At 40.8% G+C, this 18398-nt stretch overlaps 1 protein-coding gene across 1 annotated transcript; it reads right to left on the bottom strand.

Moving 5' to 3' along the window:
• Nucleotides 1–571: 571 nt before the first annotated feature.
• Nucleotides 572–17681, bottom strand: BEST3 (bestrophin 3). Its single transcript, XM_009069259.1, has 9 exons — nucleotides 17530–17681; nucleotides 15735–15829; nucleotides 14926–15159; nucleotides 10137–10291; nucleotides 9371–9448; nucleotides 8815–8967; nucleotides 5461–5541; nucleotides 3979–4130; nucleotides 572–1478 (listed from the first exon to the last, which is right to left on the bottom strand). The coding sequence occupies exons 1-9, from the start codon at nucleotides 17679–17681 to the stop codon at nucleotides 572–574; spliced, it is 2007 nt and encodes a 668-aa protein (XP_009067507.1).
• Between the last annotated feature and the right edge of the window lie 717 nt (nucleotides 17682–18398).

The raw sequence follows: 18398 nt of genomic DNA, 5'->3' as shown, positions 1-18398 counted from the left end.
AGGGCAGGCAATTGTCCTACACAAATGAGAAGCCTGATTTTTCAAGCATTCCTCCAGGCAGTGAGAGGTGGTGCGCTGATTTTCTCTGGGCTAAGGAGGGAATTGAGCCCACACCTCACCTTTGAGCCATTTGAATAGAAACCAAAACTGCTAGTAGGTCTTACAAGGATGTCATGGACCTTAACCTGATGGAGTGGACAAAGGTAGCAGTGTTCAGTGTGGGTCCAAAGTGGACAGAACTACCTTCACTCTCCTAATAACCATAGTGTTTTCTCTAGGTGAGCCTGCACAGCTCGCTGCCATGTGTGCTAGCTGGTTTGCAGCCACTCCTGAGGCTCCCAGTTCTCCCCATAACTGTTTTTGCCACAGGGTCACAGACTTCAAGCCAGCAATCAAGTGGCTTAAAATATGTCACCACAATGTCTCCTGTTTAGGTGCCCAAATCCTCTGTTGGATCTTGCTCAGGACTTGTCTGAGCATTGAGTCTGCCCTTCTCCACTTTCAGCAAATCTGTGTGAGAACTATGATCAAGAGAAAACAAGAAGTTCAGTCAAACCCAGAGGAAGCAAGGTCAAAGTTTTCTGTCACTTTCTTCATTAGAAAATTCTATTATTGCTGTTTCTTTACTGTCCAGGTTTTCCCATAAGTGCTGCATCTCAAACGTCTCTAGAGCAGCAGCAGAAGTAACATTTTTTCCATCACTGAAGGTCCTTTGTTCTAAAGTTGTCGTGGAGTCTGTTAAAGGTGGTACAGCATCAGCATTTGATGCTGTACTAGGACTATGGAAACTTGGTAAACTCCATCGCTGAAGGTTTCTCTCATGATCTGTGATGAGACCAGCTATGTTGCTAACATGGGGCTCATGTTTTGGCTCCCCTAGCAAACTAGGAAGTGACTGATGCATCTCTGAGCTTGAGAGGTATATAGTCATTTCTGGAGGCAATAAAGGTTTGTTCAGAAGAGCCATATTGGCCTCAGCTAGGATCCTTTGGAGCTTTGCTTCTGGCATGCTTGCAGAGCGCTCTGTTTGCAGATCTGGCTGGTCCAGCACACCAGGTGCAATCTCTTCAGCTTCAGAGATGATGACCTCAGGAACTGGCTTGTTTGTCTCGCCGGAGGTGTCACTGTTGCCGAATTGTGCCTCGTTCCTTGAGGTTTCAGTTATGGGTCCCAGATCTCGGCTACTATGAAGTCTGTTACTTCTGTCAGCTCCTTCATGTCTCTTCCTGAAGCTCGAGGTAGAGTGCCTCCCTCTTGTGTGCATTTCCTGGAGCTGTCTGATGTACCCCTTTTCATCTGCTGGGAAAAACACTGAATTCTCACTTGTCTGCCGACTGTAGTGCCGGGGAGCCGGGTATGAAGGACCCTCATGGACACTGAGAAATCTTTTGACTCTTCTCAACACTGAATATTGTCTTCCATGTTTTTCCTCTTCCCAGGGCCACTCTTCTCCATAGAGGAATTCAGTATCAGCCAGCCTGCCAAATAAAGCCAGGTAGTAGGTGTCACTTACATATAGGAAACATTAGGTCTACTGTAGTGCCGGGGAGCCGGGTATGAAGGACCCTCATGGACACTGAGAAATCTTTTGACTCTTCTCAACACTGAATATTGTCTTCCATGTTTTTCCTCTTCCCAGGGCCACTCTTCTCCATAGAGGAATTCAGTATCAGCCAGCCTGCCAAATAAAGCCAGGTAGTAGGTGTCACTTACATATAGGAAACATTAGGTCTCTGTGCACATATACTGTCTCAGTTTTTTCCAAGACCCTAGTGTGTCCCCGTGAAAAGGGTGAGGGTGCCAGGAAATAGTGCCTGTGCCTTTGAACCAGCCAGATCACCCAGAGAGCTCTCCACACCCACGTGCCTCTTCTCCTGAGGACCAGGCTGGGAGGGCATTGAGCCAGACATCTGACACCATGTCATATTTGGGCTGCAGCCCTCTGAGGCAGCTCCACATGGTTAGGCTTGTGCTTAGGGTGAGAGAAAGGGGAGAAAGAAGCCCTGCTTGGTGCTGTGGTTACTTTTTCAGGAGACTCCTCTGGGCAAAAAAACCCCCAAACAGTAAAAATGCTACTGCTGGAAGCAGAGCACAACAGTTTAAAAAGTGAATTACTCAGAAGGCAAAGTCTCACTTATTTCTGGGGCACAACAGTGTGTCTGAAAGTCCCACGTAGTAGTATTCTCCTTCACAGAGTTGGTGGTTCATGAGAACACCTATTGCTGTATCTGCCAGGCAATTGGTACACATTACTGAATCAGTGCACCCCAGAAGACAAGCCAAACTGGCCCAGGTACCTGTTCTGAGGGCAAGAATGGTAAAGGGGCTTGGGCCAAATCTGAGGCTAGGAGCACAGGGAGACAATGCTAACCTGGAGGGACAGAGAAACTTCACCCAGCATTTGTGAAGATCATAGAATAGTTTGTGTTGGAAGGGACCTTTGAAGGCCATCTAATCCAACATCCCTGCAATGAGCAGAGACAGCTTCAACTAGATCAGGTTGCTCAGAGCTTGGACCAGCCTGACCTTGAATGTTTCCAGGGATGGTGCTTCTACCACTTCTTTGGGCAATCTAGGCTTGAAGTGACTGGAGAAGACTTTGGATTTAGGCTCAAGTTTTATATATTTGCTTTGGACTTAGATGAATCCTTAGGACTTTGTTTTGAAGTCTGCATAAGAACTATCCACTTTTTTGAGAGATGAACAGAGAAACAGTTCAGATGAAAAAATAATTAATAAAAAGTTAACATATCAGAGATGTTTGCATTTCAGAGAGGCTAACAGGGAGCTATTTTTCATTCACTCCTCCCTTAATTATTTGTGTGAAGTGCTTCTTATTAAAAAATTGTTTACAGGTTTAAGTGTTTCTTCTTTATCACCTTTTTCCCCTACCAATTGCAGTAAAATAATATTCTATGAGCTTTTATTCTTTACTTTTTTTGCTTTCTTATTTACTTTTCTTTTTGCAATTTTATAGTTTTTCCAGAAAAAAATAACTGCTGAAAAGTCTGTGTGTGGTAAAAGGAACTCATATAAACCATTGTCCTTTGTAGTAGAATGCATACAAAAATGAAAAAATGAAAAAATAAGAGGAACAGAAATGAGAGAACACCAATTTCAAGGCCAGTGAAACAAAAAATTAAGCACATTTTATTCTGATAGAGGCTGGAACTGATGGAAAAATTGTAAACATCTTGAGATAATTTTTAAAGTTAAAAATGGCTACTGTAAAGTTTAAAAAAGATTTTCAGATAAGAACATCTACTTGCCTATGGTATTTACCATACTGACCTGTCTACATTACAGCATGTCTCAAGTATTTGAACTAACAGCTTCTAGGCTAACTAGCCTGTCACTGATTTCTCATCTAGATCCTGACAACAGGAGACAATCCTATATCCTCTATATCTGTCTTTGTAATGATGGCTCTGGTGTTGATCTATGCAAAAAACCCCTCTTCATCCTTTCACAAAATCTGACCACTCCAATTTATATGCCTAGATTATTAGTCAATGAAAAGTCTTACAATATTTAAGATGATTTCTTGTTGATCTTCACAAAAATCTGAACTGATTTTAGCTGTCATCTGCTAAGTAAATGAGCAAAGGAATAGCTATTTTGCTAACCGTGGATGTATGAAGAAGCTGTAGCAAAGCAAGTATCATTAAGAAAAGTCACTGCCTTGAGGTGCCATCCTCTGCTCAGAGACTACCAACAAACTCTCCCTGCAAACACGCTCTATGTATTAGTTACATCATTTAAGCTATGCATGCACAATTTGTATGAACACATGGACCACTGGAGACATCATCCCACCAACACCACCCTGTTCACTCCCTCCTAACATCATTTCCATTTTCATCTTCCCTGCTTGCAGTATCATTACAGCCCACATCCCTGCCCTGACTGTCAATCAACATCGGGCCGTAGGGGGTGATGATCTTTCTGATGGCATTAAGGACCCTCAGTGCCACTCACCCCATTTCAATAGTTGATCCAAGAAATGAAGGAATACAGTAGTCAGCAGCTGCTTTTGTGTAGGGCGGACGGGCAGAGGAATCATTCCAGTAAATATCTTTCTCCATCTTTGGTAAGTTCATGTGCATCTCATCCACCGCCAGAAGTGAGACCTTAGAGTTTTTTAGTATAAATCATGTCACTTTCAACATAATACAGTATATGAAATAATCTGCTTTATACTCCATGGGTCAACATGTCTTTCAGAAACCCTTTAACATAAGTTGTGTATGCTGGCCTGGGCATTGGGAAGAGACTCAGTATCATAAAATAACCCCCTATGAAAATATGCCTATATTCATGAAAGCAAAAATTTTAATATAACTTGACTCTTCTCTACTGCGAAGATATTTGTGTCAGATTGAAGTCCTTTCCACATGCATGATGCAGCTAAATGTAATCCTCCATGTGCTGTGGAAAGTCTGTGTAAAGTATTAGCTCTGCTCCTTAAAATGTCCAGAGGTCAAGAATCTTTCTGATAGACTTTGTCCACATTTTAAGACATTCAGAACCAAGTACGTCACCATCCTGTCTCGGGCCTTCCCATACATTTTATGCAATGGGCTCTAAGGCACCATAGCATGAGTACCCTGAAGGGGTACTAAGCCAGAGAGCATCTTTGGCAGTGTGAAGTTCTTTCCCACTCCTGTGCATACCCACATAGCTTGCTTTGCTTAATACAGTGGTTTGCTTGGCCTGCCTTTGCTCCTACTAACACCTGGGCTCTGCTTTGCTGTTTCAGTGGTCCCTAGTGGAAGAGGAGTCTGACAGCAGCTCAGCCAGCCCTGTGCTTGGCTCTGTGCAAGGGGAGCAGCAGGTGCCATGGAACCTGCCCAGGTCTTTGACCTCCTTCACAGCAAAGCAGAGAGGGGCTGTTTGGGAATCAGGGGGAAACCGCAATAAATCTGTACCCTGGTCATCTCACCACTCGCACCACTGAGGACACTGGATCCTGTGCTGCCGTGGGCAGTAGCATCAGACCATGAATCATGGTACTGGCCCTGCTTATGATTACAGGGCCCTACTTGGTCTTCTTACTATTTTCACTGCCTTTTTTTTTTTTTAAAGGAATGTGCACATACAATATTTCAATCTCTAAACATTCAGATTAGCAAAACATGTTCTTGTCTGTGTGGGAATGGCTTTTGGATTTTGCAGGATTGACCTACATTACATGTTTTCCCAGGCATGAGATGAGCTTATAGTTTGAGGTCAGCTGCTTGCATGGGTAGTCAGCCATTATAAATGCCAAATACCAAAATCAAGATCAATTAGTTTGTAAAAACAGACTCTGGGGATCACAGCCATAGATACTCCTTCAGGGAAAGAATTTGTTTTGTTGACAATTGTTGCCCTAATTTGTACCTCAATACAAGAAATAGGATTAAATGTTCAGATAACCTATGGTACAGTAAAGCTGGAAGTAGAAATAACAACAGCAACCTGTAAATTTCTATCAATGCACCAGTTAGTTTCAAAATCATCATCATCTTCTCCAAATGGATTAATAAGTTGTTCAGCGACCTGAAAAGAAAACGAGACAGTGAAGAGAGGTTGGCATGCCATGTCAGGACTGCAGCCGCAGAGAAAGCAGGATTGGATTTTTCTCTCTCTCTCTCTGCCTGTCACTTGCAATCATAGCTTGAGCTCCTGTATGATAGTTTTGTCAGCCTAGTAAAGGAACAGCTTGCTTTCCCTATGGATTCATATCTCCATGCCTCACTGGTGCTGTCAATCATGATTGTCGGCAGTGGCTACTGGGAATTGAGACATGTCTGGGCCATGGTAATTGTCACATAAGATAGTCATTACCTTTCCTTACTGTTGTCTTTGGCTCATTTAAATGAATGGCTTAGCAGCAAGAGGCCTTGTTATTGCACTATGGTTTACAATACTCTACCAGTCCAAGTATTCCCAAGCCTTGCAGCTAGAATCTGCTGGAGGGAATACAACTCATCTCTCCAGCTCAGCCCTCAGCCTCTGCTTCTTTATTGGGGTTAATCCTGATGGCAACCTGCCAAAGGTTTTTAGGAAAAGCAGCCCACAAAAAGCTTGACTCTAGTGGAGTCTGTGCATGATGCTAGCTAAATTTGAGGCAGAATCTGAGTCTGTTCTCTAATTCAGCCTGCTGGTGTGGGTTTTGTACCTGAAATGATTGAACTGAAGGGCAAAAACCTATCCTGTGGAGAGGACAACCAAACAGTTAGCTTGGGCACCTTTGTGGTGAGGCACCTTAGTCTGGGAAAGGAAACCACTCTAACTGCTCATATCCAGTGGAAAAACAACCAGAGACTGTTCCACTCACCCCCATGATCACCCCACAGTATATTGTGGGGAGAAAACACATAGGTGCTGAGGGAGAAAATAGAAGCTGAAATAGGAAAATTAAAAAAAGATGTTTTATGAAATTGAGACTGCTTCTCTTTTTCTCAGTTCCTTGGTACACCGAGGTTAAATATCCTCTCCCCTCCATGCTTTTATCCTTCTTTTTGTCTATTTAAGCCCTGGTTTTGAAGCTGATGACTGTCTTGATGACCCTTTCAATCCCTCCTAGTGGCCACCAAGGCTATGCACAGGAGCAGAGGTCAAGTCCTCAGTTTAACATGAATATGGGTAAAACAACTGTATGATTAAACAGTCCTACTCATTAACCTCACTATGGACAGCTATGACCTAAATAACTTCTAACAGTAAGGCAGATGCTCCCTGGATATTTTTCCTATGTGCCTCTAGGTTGTACCCATGTGTAAGCACTTGCTGACTCTCCCAGGCCACCACTTCCCAGCATTGGCAGACAACAACAGAACTGCTGAGTAGACTAACACTATAAAAACACCCATAAGGCAAGAAGAATGAAAGGAGATACGGTCATCTCTGCTCACACTCATTGACCTGGCCCATGGTATTAAATTTTGGGTATAGCTATGAAAGCGCTGCAATACGAAGGAACAAGTACACAATCTGTGTTGAGGCTCTCCAGGGGAGACACTGCATCAGCTTTGTGTAAAGCAGAGGATCACCGCCCAAAAATCCACTGTTAAACCTATCACATGTGCTTATAAAAATGATTAGGACTGGGACAGAGGGAACAGCAGTGGTGGACCTTTGCTTGGCTGACCTGGTCCTGGCATGTGAGACATGATTTTGTTCTCTGGACAGGAATGTAAAGCTGGATAACTAAACCCTGTATTTGATCAGTCTGTCTATCCCTGTAATGAAAATGGGGATTTAGAAGTGTCTCACATGATGGGAAACTTTGGCTCTGTATTGTAGATATAACCGACCAGGCCCGAGTCCAAGAATGAGATCAGTTTAGGCAATATTGCTGAGAAATTGCCAAGTTACTGGAAGTCAATATCTCAGGGCCCTTTCTGCAGCCTGGCAGCTGAAGCCCAACACAGCAGGAAACTGGCTGTAACCTTCAAGACAGAAATATTCTGACTGGGGGCACAGAAGGTTTGGATGAACCTCCAGCCTGAGGGAACATTGCTGATATTACATTCAATTTTTAAAACTCCCTTTCATTTCCTTATGCAGAAGATTTTTCAGTTACAATGGCATCTCGTACCTGCTGTAACAAGGAGTTGGCTGGAAGTCCTGAGCCTAACTGCAAGAGATGCTACTAACACCCTTAAGTGCTGATGAAGGGAAAACCATTTCTCCTCAGTAACATCAGCTGGGCAGTCAAGAGAAACAGTTTAGTTTTGTAACCCACTTAGTTTTATACAACCCTGGAAGACATTGCCTAGAGATAAAGCTTCACTTTTCTGCAGGAGAATTGCTACCCTCACCTCACCAGCCTCCCTTCTGCTCTTGCCCATTCCCATCCGGGCTGGTCCCTATGCAGCAAACTCTTTTTCTCCCCTGATTTTCTAGGACATGGAACTAGAAGACCTTGCCCTGAAGGCACCTTACTTTCCTCCACAATCTGCCAGCTCAGTGGGCTGCCTTCTCTACTCTGCCCCTTGGAGCTGGCTGTGGGAAGGGGGCTCTCTATTTATCTATAAATGCTGTGCAATTTATATTCTAACAGAAAAGTTAGCAATATGTTTCCAGCCATGATTAATAAACCCAAAAGAAAATCTTAATGCACATAGACACTAATGTACCAATTTGCTTTTTATTTGAAACTTCTCTAGTTAGAGTACCCTGATAGTCACTGCAGAGGAGAGGTATGTAGCTTAATTACTCAGCTATCAGATTGATGGTGATATGTTAACCAGGGAGTCATCAAAGGGCTGATGTGCAGCATCCAATTCCTTCTATAACTCTTCTTTTTAATGAATGTTTTTATGTGGTAGAGTTGTAGCCAATACTGATTGTCACTGTTTCATAGCCCTCTGGAACTGGAGACCTTTAATTGCCTCTCATTTAATTGCATCTGATGGAGTTAACAGCACATACTAAAGGCTGGCTCTGATCACAAGAAGAAAGTGATTCAGTCCCTTTCAGCCAATGCCAGGTCTGCAGCACTATTTCCCCGTTGCACAGTTATAGTCCAAGTCCTGAGACCCGATTTTGCTGTACTAATACTCCCTTGGGGATTTGTGGCTACACTGGTGCTACTAAAATGGGGTCTTTCAGGTTCATGACAGTTTCTTACTGTACAACCTGTCAGGTGGAATTAAAAATGCATTGCATGACATTTCCATATGACCACCCAACACTGTGGGGTGAATTCAGCTTTGGCGTTATCTCCATTAATCTTTGGTGATTTTAGTGTGTCACAGATCTGACACCTTGACCAGCTCCCCCAGGGAGTGTTTCCCCCATCACCTTTCCAGAAAGCTAGTTTACCTTGAGCCATCCTGCGTAGAAGATGAACTGTAACAGTGTGAAGATTGGAATGTAAATATCTAAGTCATGTCCCTGATACCCTTGGTCAGTGTCCAAAAATTGGCGCCCTATCAGGCAGGCAAAGAAAAAAGTATAGACTGCAAGAGTAACAACCTGCAAAGAACAAAACTTCATTGAAATAATGGAATAATACAATCTTATGTATTAAGGCAACACATACCCAAAAGCCTTTGACTGCCTTTTGCCATATAATTTATAAATCTGTTAGGAGGTATTAAAAATAGAGAGGCCACTGGAATAATTATGGCAGGAAGAACACCTAGGAAACACAAAAACATTTCAGATCTTCCCTCCCCACTGTAAAATTATGCAAAATCTTCAAAACATCTCCACTTTAAATATGACTTCAATAGTTAGCCAGGCCTCCATGTTCCTGTGGGTGTGAACAAGTGCTCAATAGCTTAGAGACGCTGATTGAGACTATGAATGTTTTGTACCAACCTCCCATTTCATGAAAATTGTGTTTCAAATTTTCTAAAGGATAATAGCTCAGTACCTGGGTATAGACCAGTGGAATTCCAACCCAGTCATAACCAAACAAAAGACTACACCAAGACCGGTACTTATTCATCTCCTGAAAGGGAAAAAGAAACAATAAAATGTACAAACCCCAACAAATTAAAATTGCATGGGGTTCCATTCTGAATTATAAATATTTTGTTACAGTTCATTTTTGCACACATAAAAGGACAGGGAGAAATGAATGTCTAGTATGCAAAAATTGATAATATAACTATATCCAGCATCTGTTTGAATATTCACTTGGTTTATGGAGTTGGAATGCTTAGTATATTATGTATTTCTTCACAAATTATCTCCTGTTTCTATCTTACCCACAGTCTAGTGATACATGAAAGAGAATATATTATATCATAAAAAGGATGTTTTGCCACTTAATGAAATATTCAGGGAGATGGTCTACCCTGAAACTGGTATTAAAGTCTTCAAAATGTCAAATTATTCTCATTTCTCATATTCTTAGCAATGGAACAAATATGAATTTACAGTGATGCTACAATAATTTTTTGCACATCAATTTCTTGCTTCTATTAATACCTTCTTAGTCATATAAAAAGAATCCCAGTAAACTGCAGCTGTATGTGTTTGACTGTACATCAACATACAAAGAAAAGGGGGATAAATCCTGAGTATGATCATTTAGATGACATAGGAGAGCTGTGCACACTAAATTAAATCAATTGCATAAGTGAAAATCTACCACATAGCAATTTCAGATTAGTTTTCTGTAGTTTTCTACTTACATTCATCAGTGTCTGCAGATCTACACTGTCTCGAATTCTTCCCTCTTTTCGTGCCTTTGATGCCAAATTTCCAAACCAGACAAATGGGACCCAGTATTTCAAGTGGGGAGACTTAAGGTCATCAAAAAGTTTCCTTTCATATCTTGTCATAAAACCTGTTGACCAAAAAAAATGCTTCATTTATTCTGTGCTTTCAGTGCTACTAATGCTATACATTTTGCATATGTTTGATTCTGCTTAGCAATGCTTGGATAGAGCTATGCTAAATATGATTTGTAATTCTAACTAGCAACCTCCTGGTTTTTTTATTTATTTGCTTTTTCCAGGATAAACCTTGCTTGAAACAACTTCTTTTTGCATTATCTACCTATGCAAAATTCCTCTTTACCAATATAGGCAATAATTTGCTATTACTGTGTTCTCATATCTGACTGCTGACATATTGTAGACACATATAATACTAAGAATTGTACGCATTACTTTCTAGTTTCATATTCTGCTTTCAGAAAAGTAAGGAACTGAATATATCTGTCAAGAATCTATCACTTTTCACCAATGATGGCTTTCAGCAGCATCTCAACATATGTTGTAAGGGCAGTTATGTGACCTTCTGCTGAATTCTTGGTAAATCTGCAAAGCAGTGGGCAAACTACAGAGGATACAAGTGCATGCACGAAACAGAGCTCAACCAGGAGCGTGCCCTCTGACAGCAAAATATTCCCCTGCCAGATTGTGTTTCATGTTTTCTTTGGGGTTCTGAAGGAGCACAAAGAGATGGAGAGGGAATCGTGCACAGAAATCCCACTGCTGATGGGACACCGGGCCAGGTGACATGCTGTGGGTCTGCAGGCTGAAGCTGCTATCTGCCTGGCAGTTTGCCTTGCTGGGGTGCTGGGCAGGTATAATGTTTCCTGAAGAGTTCCCCTGCCTTGTGAAGCCCTGCTTCCCTCTGCTGCAAGCAAGTCCAAGGTCAGATAGCAAGGGAGCCAGGGCTGTGTGTGAGAAAACCTGCACCAGAGCCAATCACTGCCTGGGACTGGCAAGGGAGCAGTTGGCTTTTGAAGCAACACCTCCACCCCCTTGGAGAAGAAAACTCTGCTCTGCTTTGCTGTTCTCCTTCCACCCAGTCTTCGACAAAAACAACCTCAGAAAATTCATATTTTCCTTTGCACGAATTCTGGATTTGCTGGGATTGAAGCAATCTTCAGGTTTGGAGGATCTTAGTTTTTGCTCAGGTATGTGTCACCTATCAGGGTGGCTATATGTATTGATATTAGCTCAGAAACAGAAAACAGTTACTAACATGACAGTCCCAAAATAAGTGGCTCAGCCAATCAATTATAAGTCTGAATGCTGAAAGTTCAATAAGAGAATTGAGTAGACAGGACTTCTTTTCCCAGTCTCCAACTTGTAACTAAGAATATGTGCATCGTTGCTAACATTCCTAAAGACATATGAAGCAGCAAAAAATAAATATACAGAAACTCAGCTGTGTTGTATAAAAATGTGAATAAGGTTAAATAAGATTTGCTAAACACAGTCACCTTGCTCTTCTTGCAGTGTTAAAGAAACACTTTATACTCCATCAAATATAGGGGAGGATATCAAATCACAGTTATTAAAATTGCATGGTTTCTAAATATGGTCACACTATTTTTATTTCGGAGTATTCAAAGAATTAACTGAGGAACAAGAACACTGGTTTTGACAAGCACTGGAAGACTGGAGCAGCTCCAGAAAATCAGAAATACTTGTTAAATATTGTGCCAAGTTCTTGAAAACAATGACCTAAGGAATGACAGGGCACTGAATCTTTGTGAAAATATTAGAAGATTGACATGGGATGCAATCAATAAAGAATCAAACTACACTACTGTGAACAGTGTCAGCCAAAGAGATCTTATGGGAAAATTATTGATAAGAACAGAAGACTGGCTGGAAAAAACCCACTTGTGCTGTCCCTCAAGTGCTTTCAAGAGCATTCAGTTCTCCTGTAAAAACTAAATTGTTTGAGACAAGACTGGTTTGGGGTACCCACATCAAATATTCTGAATACAAGTGGTTAGAGAAGAAGGAACAATGAATAAGTAGATAAAAGTTTCGTTTTATGTTTCTGTGTTATGTGAGAAAGGTTAATTTAGGTGCTTCCTTCCAGTAGAGGATTTGGGACTGCAGACTTCAGCTGTCCATAGGTATTCATGTCACTGAGCTCACACCTCATGCTTCTCTTCATCATTTCCTATCAGCTTTTTTGGGCTGCTCTCAGCTCAGCTGCTCACTCATTACTCTGTTTTTTAAGACTTGTTCTTGATCATCCAGCTTCCCTCTTGCACCTTGCAGCCAACAGGATTGGTATGATCAAGACTGCTGCTAGACATTTGACACTTACAGCATACATGCTGCAGCACTCAGCATCATATCATCATGGATCTACCTGTGTGTACTGCCTCTAGCTCTACAAAGAATGTTAAAACATGAAAAAGAGTCAGGAGGAAGGTCCAGCAATGAAGACTGTGTCTTGTAGGGAGAGACCACAGATGGTGAAGCTCCTGAGTTTTGTTCAAGCCTTTATGCACTCTGCTAACAGGTGATTATTGAGAGGAAAATGGTGTTTTTATCTAATGAAAGAAAGAACCCAAACCCACTACAAAATCCAATGAATAGAAGATGACTCTGTGCAAGCTCAGATTGAGAATTTCATTCTTCAATAGCAAGTTCACTGTTGTGAATGTCTGTTCACTTATGATGCAGTGCAGCCTGCAGTACATCCAGCTGCATTGGAAATCTGGGCTGGTTATATTCCTAGAAGGTATTACTGCTCAGTCAGAGATTGCAACATGCTAAAGGATGCTGTTAGTTGGCTTTTTGCCTTCTGTTATGGATGAGTCAGACTAGATTACCATGATACTGTTCTCAGATTTAAAATCTATGCAGTTGATTTGTTGAAAATAGGAATGTGTAGCAATAGTTACCCAGTGGCAGTTCTCAGTTTGACAGTACAATGCAAAATTGTCACAGGTTGTTCCAGTGATGACTATGCTGCAAGTATCACATTCTGCTGCTCATGTTCATATTAAATGTCTACCTCCCATGCAGTCTGATATGTAATGCCATAGAGAGCTAGGAAGGGGATGATTGCAGAGTATTGTCTAATATGTCTGGATGTTAAGAGGAGCAAAATATAGCCTGAAGTGCTCAGTACCATATTGATAAAAAATCTGCAGCACAATATGCATTAAAACCTACAGAATAAGTACTGAAATCCAGAGCTGACTTACACTATTGATACCTTTACAGTAGAATATTTGCCACTGTTAAGAAAACCCCAACAACCAAATCTTGTTTTCCAGTCTACAATTTGTACAATGCTGTGACATTCTGTCTCTTTTGGAACAGATTGTCTTTAGCAATAGGGAGGCAGAGCTGGATTAGCTGCCTGGAAATGTTGCAATTTTCCAGTGTGTAGTAGAAGCAGATTGCTGGAGAGAGTGACAGAAGCTTCCTTGACCTCTCACAGGCTCAGGTAAACAGTTTTGTTGAACAGCACAAGGAAGAAAGCTTCAAAATCCAACTGAGTCCAACAGAAAGGATTTCTTTTTCTGGTAAAATAAGTGCATTCTGTCTGGATTTTTTTTGAATATCCAAAGCTTCTCACACATATTTGAAATGTGTATATGTATATACACACTGCATATTTCCCTTTCCCTCTATCCCCAGGGAAGTGGTCACAGCACCAAGCCTGATAGAGTTCTAGAAGCATTTGGACAATGCTCTCAGGCACATGGTGTGATTCTCAGGGATGTCCTGTGCAGGGCCAAAAGTTGGACTCAGTGGTCCTTGTGGGTCCCTTCCAACTCTGAATATTCTGTGATGTTTTAACTTGCTACAACTTTGTTTACTGATCTCTACACAAGCAATAATTTTAAGAAATGCAAGACATACAGTAAAAAACATATGACTTCTCCTATTTGGAACAGATCTCCACATTTTTGCACTGTTGTTCTACCCCTGACACAGACCATGCCAGTCAGAAGGCACAGCATCACACCTTGCCTTTAAATACTCAGCAGTCAGTCCTTCACAGACAATCAAAGTGTTACATGATTGAACTGTCTTCACCATCATCACACTCACTGTGTTATCAAAACAAACAGAAAAGGAAGACATGCTTCATATTTAGTATATTTGTCCCTGAAAAGCTAAGTTCAAGGTAAGGTTTTAAATTCAAAGAAAAAGCTCTGAAGTTGAAGTTTTTAAATGTAAATCACAACACTTAAAATGTGCCATCTACTAAAATGCAGACTACTTAAAACAAATTGAGATAAAGCTCTACTTGTGAAGTGCCTGCAGAGATCGGTCACTCAGAGACAGTTATATCCTAGACATTGAGGCAATGCCATGTAACAAGTCACCACTCCTACTGCATCATACTATAATGCAACTGTGCTGTTTTTCCTGCTTTAGAGAATGTTGGACCTACCCCATATGCCTGAGTGTTTGGGGCAGACCTATTGCCTCCATGGTGTCTGAAAGCAGATTCACATAAGAGTCTCAAACTCATATGATTTCTGTAGTGTTGCCAGATGAAGACTTTATGCACATTAAAGATGCACACTTAAGGTCATGCCATTTAAGACATGTAAGTCATGTCATTTAAGTGATTGCTTTGACATGGGTTAGTATGAGGCACACATGGGGCCACTGAATAAAATAACAATGAGTCTGGCTCCTTCCCTGTCCACACTTCCAAGGGAAAGGGAAAAAATTTTGGGGAGGAGGACCACAGTACCTGCTCCCACCACGTGGTCTATGGTGGGGAATCTTTTGTACACAGCTGTGCTCACAGAGCGAAAGATCAGCAGAGATGTTAAATTCACGTAACGCATGAGAGTCCTCCTTAACAAGCGTCCGTATTCATCTCTGCCCTGGACACAGCTAGAGATGAGAAACATCAGACGATCTGGCCATGGCAAGTTCACAAACTGGTTCCACCAGCGATTTACCACCAAAGTAACGTAGAAACCTGGGGATTAGAAGGAGAAAAAAACAAGTCCAGTGCCTATCAGAATTTCTGTTTAGGTTACTTTGATGTAGTTTGCAGAGTATTATTCATAATAATAAGCTTCTACATTTCCCAGAATAAATGCAGTAAGTCATGTCAAAACCCATGATGCAATCAGTGCTAATTATGTAATAGACACTGCAACTTAATGGCAATTTCAGCTGAGTATCTCATACTCATGAACTTCCGAATTTCCTCTTCTGTAGTAAAAGCTGAGTGGATTTAGCACCTTGAAAGATCATGCACAATGTATCAGTGTTAGTGGGCACTATATGTATGTATATATATATATATTTATATATACGCACACAAGTGCACACATATATACATATATGGAAACATTTTTTCTTGGTATATTAAGAACACAAGCATAAATGTTGTTGTGACTAAAGCAACTTGAATTTAAGGAGACCTGTTAGAGGCTGATAATCTATTGTGAGCCTCTAACCTCTGAAACGCTTCCATGCATGGGCATTTACAGGATGCCTGAGCAGAGATAATGTTGGAGAATAATTTCACATGTAACCAGTACTTACCAAGCACAAAAGTTACTGGGATTTGTTCAGCATATTTGTCACAGTAAATTGATAATTTTTCAAAGAACCGTTTTTGGCTACCTGTAAGAAAAAATCTGCAGCAAAAATAAAATGTATCTGTCCTTTCATAATATTCTGGCACTAGCTACCAAGGGCAAACATGTATAAATAATCAGGTATGTGCAATGAGGAATAATCTTGGCTAATGTCTTCAAGCACATTTTTAAAGGTAAAGTGCTAAACACTTCTGGCATATATTACAGAAGCTGGAGGAGAAGACAGTATCCTTCCCTGGTCTTTGCAGTCTTCTCAAGGCTAATTTGACTGGCACTACTAATTAGGATAAATAAACCCGGAGAATCAGTTTGCTATCTTATACAGACCAAAGATGGTAATAAGCTGTAAATCTGCAAGTAAGAGCTTCCTCTCTGTTTTTGGAGAGGCACTTAATGAAAATGCTCAGGTCTGCTTGAATTGCAAAAGGTTACCAGTCTCTAATTGCTCTTATTTGAAAATGGTCCATTGTTGCAGCAGGATTTTTACTCTTAGGAAATGTTTCTTTTCCACAAGATTAGAAACACAACTGTATTTATTTTGCAGTGAGGAAAACATTCACCAGATGATATAAAATGAGTGGACCCTGGCAGCTTCTGCCAATGGGAAAGATAGCTAATGAAATACAACAAGCTTAAATATAAACTAATTTTTTATTTGTATAGATGAGTATTATAGTTGTTCTTTTATTTCATATAAAAGGAACGTATCAAAAATATTTGGTTGGTTTTGCTTACAATTGTGCAATAAAAGCTGAAGCACATATAGAAAGCTTTGCATGGTGTATTTACCATGGTCTTCAATTGCCTGACATTTCAGTAAAACTAGATTAATTTAAATAAATGTGAAACTGATGTTTCTTTACATATTAATGCTGTAATTTTCTTTCTGAGTTTACAGGTATAGATTACTGAACATTTTGGAAAATTAGTGATTAATCACAGACAAACTGAAGCTCATTTTCTCCTTGCTTCACATAAAAAGCAGACACTGAGGTCTAATAACAGATCACAGTAAGAACTTAATCGTGATTTTGATACTTCTGTGTTGTGTACTTCATCAGTTACAACTTTCACTGCACTAACTGATGCCCTGCAACTGTCATACAGGTGTTTAATTCACACCTTGGTGGAAGAAGCAACTCTTCTTCTAATGTGATCCTTCAGGTGAGGGGTGACACACAGATAATAACCATGTTCGGCTTCCATGCAGTTTTCCTTGGCTCTCTGCAAGCTTAAAAATATCGTTTGCATGCCTTCCTAGCTTTAAGCAAAACTTTGCTTTTCCTGGCTATATAACCTGACCCTCAAATTATTACCTCTCAGAGCTGTTAAAGAAATTACCACTAAGCAACTGAAGACAGAGTTCTGCAAGGAGAACAAAAGGTCTATATCTATCATCTAAAGCAGGGAGGCACACTCACCACCGCCCGCTAAATGTCAGAATGACAAAAGTTGTATAACCTAGGCTAGCTGTGAGCGTTGATTTAGTGTAACTTCAGTAGGATGGTTGCTCAATGCTGGGCTGAAAGTACAGTCAGCTGAATGACGGAAAGTATTTACATCCTGCATACTTTCTCTGGAACATTGAAGTAAACATGGAAAGGAAAGCACATTAGAAAATGTTCAAGGAAAAGACGACAATTATGTAGTAACCTCCCCCCATCATTCATCAGCCTAACGCTGGGAAGTGTGAAACTTCAGTATAACATTTAATGAGATGTGAATTGGAAAGAGGGTACCTGTATAATACACTTATCGCTGTGTAAAGAGTAGCAAAAACAATAAATTCTCTGTACAGCAATTTGTAGATACTGCCTTTCCACCTTAGGAGTAATCTGTGAAATCCAAAGAAAGTGGCATTTGCTACTTTGCTGGAATAAGTGACTGTCATCGTCTTGGCAGGCTGTGCCTAGAAACAGTAGAAGAGAAGCAGGAAACCAACAACATTTTAGACAGCATATCCTAACCTGAATGCACCCTTGTTTAGATAGATACATAGATATACATGCACATATAAACATAGCATATGTATACATAAATACATGGCATGTGTATTCACACATATACAGAAAGAGAGAGAAACAAAAACCTTGCAGCTACAACCCCTGGTGTGACCTGCAGGTTGACTGATGCAAGGCTTTATTTGGGCTTTACCTCAAAGACCAACCCGACCCAAACCAGCCACCTGCCTGGGCGACACCTCTGAAGTCTCCGTTTACTTTCAGTTTGCTCCAGTCTGGTGTGAGCAAAGAATAGGAAGTAAATTTGCTTGAAATGTTTTTCAAAACTTCTTAGCTCCTTGGTAAGAGAAATAAAGCTAAATTCCACAAATGCACCTTCCTCCCCAGCCAGTATTTTTTAGCTGGCTTTGGTAATTATAATAATCTAAAAACCAAATGAGATTTGGAGACTGCCTCTTTCATTAGCAGTTGCAACAGCAGCTAATATCAGCTGGAAACCCTGTTATTTCTCATCTTGGCAGCTAAACTAACTCATCAATACTTCAGCCTTGCACAGCCATGCAAAACAAGCCATAGGGTTGCTCAGGTAAGCAGTGCACAACACAGTGTAATTAAAGTACTACTAAGAGTACACAGGTAAGTACTTT

Source organism: Acanthisitta chloris, unplaced genomic scaffold (assembly GCF_000695815.1).
Source record: "Acanthisitta chloris isolate BGI_N310 unplaced genomic scaffold, ASM69581v1 scaffold20712, whole genome shotgun sequence".
NCBI classification, from domain to species: Eukaryota; Metazoa; Chordata; class Aves; order Passeriformes; family Acanthisittidae; genus Acanthisitta; species Acanthisitta chloris.
This window is presented reverse-complemented; position numbering and strand designations above follow the sequence as displayed.